This window comes from Gastrolobium bilobum, unplaced genomic scaffold, assembly GCF_033153095.1.
Source record: "Gastrolobium bilobum isolate Gb01-03AN ecotype WA unplaced genomic scaffold, APGP_CSIRO_Gbil_v1 utg4315, whole genome shotgun sequence".
NCBI lineage: Eukaryota > Viridiplantae > Streptophyta > Magnoliopsida > Fabales > Fabaceae > Gastrolobium > Gastrolobium bilobum.
In genome coordinates, this window is record NW_026896566.1 from 64205 (window position 1) to 66438 (window position 2234).

The following is a 2234-nucleotide window of genomic DNA, read 5'->3' on the forward strand; positions in this document are numbered from 1 at the left end:
GAACTGGGTTCCATTATCAGTAATTATCTCAACTGGGATCCCGAACCTGCAAATCAAATTTCTTTCAAAGAAATTTTGGGCCCTAGTCGAAGTGATAGTAGCCACTGGCTCTGCTTCTATACATTTCATAAAGTAGTCAACGACCACAATTAACCACTTTAATTGGCCTTCTGCTGCTGCAAATAGACCCAAAAGATCCATTCCTCATTTAAAGAATGGCCATGGTGCCGTGATTAGACTTAATTATTCAGGGGGTGCCAGCAGTTTCTTTCCGTGTTTCTGGCATTGATCACACTTCTGCACATATTCCTTTGCATCATTACTCATTGATCACACTTCCGTGCTTTTCGAGCTAAAGCCTTACCTCCAACGTGCTGGCCATTAATTCCTTCTTGGATTTTAGACAGGACGTATTTCGCCCTAACCGAGCTCAAGCATTTCAACAAAGGTGAATAAATACCCTTTCTGTAAAGTTGTCCTTCCACCATAGTATATGATGCTACATTTTTAACCAACTTCCTGGCTTCCTCCTTTCCCAAGGGTAGCGTTCCATTTTCTAAGTAGTCGATGATGTCGAAACGACAATCATCTACCTTTGATATTTGCATTACGCATGTGGGTTCTGGGATACTCTGCTCAACCACCGTCCTATGATTTTCCCACCCCTTGGTACTTGCTAGTTTAGATAGTATATCGGCCCTGCTGTTTTCATTCCTCGGAATGTGGTTGATATCCAACTGTTCAAATTCTGGAATTAACTTCCTAGTGGAGTCTAAATATTTCCTCAATAGTGGTCCGCTAGCTTGATAACTCCCTTTAACTTGGGACGTAACCAATTGAGAATCACTATAAACTTGCAGCCTTCGCGCTCCGAGTTCCTTAGCCTGCTCAAGGCCGGCTATGAGAGCTTCATATTCTGCTTGGTTGTTTGATGTTTCAAAACCTATTTGCATTGAATATTCAATGGCTATACCCTTAGGGTTCTCGATGATTACCCCGGCTCCACTCCCTTTTGAATTGGAGGAGCCATCTACATACACTTTCCAGGTAGCTGGTCTATCCGAACTCCCAATTTGGATTGAAGTGAGTTCTCTGACAAAATCCGCTAGTGCTTGGGATTTGATTGCTTTACGGCTCTCGAACGTTATATCAAACTCTGACAGCTCCACAACCCAGCTCATCATCCTTCCTGCTAGATCTGGTTTGTGTAGAATTAGTCGAATTGGCAAATCTGACCTGACCAAGATTTTGTGTCCCTGGAAATACGCTCTGAGTCTTCTAGCTGATATCAGTAAGGCAAAAACCACTTTTTCTAACCTCTGATATCTGAGCTCCGCTCCATGTAATAACCGACATACAAAGTAAATCGGTTGTTGTCCTTCTTCATCTTCTTGTACTAGGACCGAACTGATTGCAACATCACCCACAAAGAGATACATTATCAAAGTTTCTTGCTCCCTTGGTTTTGTTAACACTGGAGGATAAGCTAACTGCCTTTTTATTTCTTGGAACATGGCTTCACATTCCGAGCTCCATCCACATTGCACCTCCTTTCTAAGTAACTTGAAAAAACGTAAGGTTGTTTCTGCAGATCGGGGTAGAAACTGGTGAGGGAGGTCAATCTCCCCGTCAATTGCTGTATTTCTTTCTTGCTCGTAGGAGCCTTCATTTCTAGCATGGCTCTGCACATATCCGGGTTAACCTCAATACCTCTGTGAGTTAACATAAATCCGAGGAACTTTCCCGCAAAGACCCCGAAGGCGCATTTCGCTGGATTCAACCGAATGCTATGTCGCCTCAATTTCTCGAAGGTCTGCTCCAAATCCTCCACATGCATTGTTGAATTTAGTGACTTGACTATCATGTCATCTCTGTATACCTCAACACTTTTGCTCAACTGGTCTGCAAACACCTGACTCATCATTCTTTGATAAGTGGCTCCTGAGTTTTTTAACCCAAAAGGCATTACATTATAGCAATAGTTTTCTTTCTCCGAGATGAATGTTGTTTTCTCTTGGTCCTCTGGGTGTAATGGAATTTGGTTATATCCTAAAGAGGCATCCATGAAGGACAACATCTGAAACCCGGATGAACTATCAACCAATTGATCTATATTAGGCATAGGGTATGCATCCTTTGGACATACCTTATTCAGATCGGTATAATTCGTGCATACTCTCCACTTCCCATTTGGATTTTTAACCATTACCACGTTGGATAGCCAGGTGGTATAC

The 2234-nt window shown here is 42.4% G+C and overlaps 1 protein-coding gene across 1 annotated transcript; it reads right to left on the reverse strand.

The window, feature by feature from the left end:
* Window positions 1–323: 323 nt before the first annotated feature.
* On the reverse strand, window positions 324–1439 carry LOC133300599 (uncharacterized). The gene has a single exon (XM_061500173.1). It carries the CDS (start codon window positions 1437–1439, stop codon window positions 324–326), a length of 1116 nt encoding a protein of 371 aa, XP_061356157.1.
* Between the last annotated feature and the right edge of the window lie 795 nt (window positions 1440–2234).

Coding starts and splice junctions, on each gene's coding strand:
- LOC133300599 (XM_061500173.1), bottom strand. CDS start 1,439: ATGTATCTCTTTGTGGGTGATGTTGCAATCAGTTCGGTCCTAGTACAA.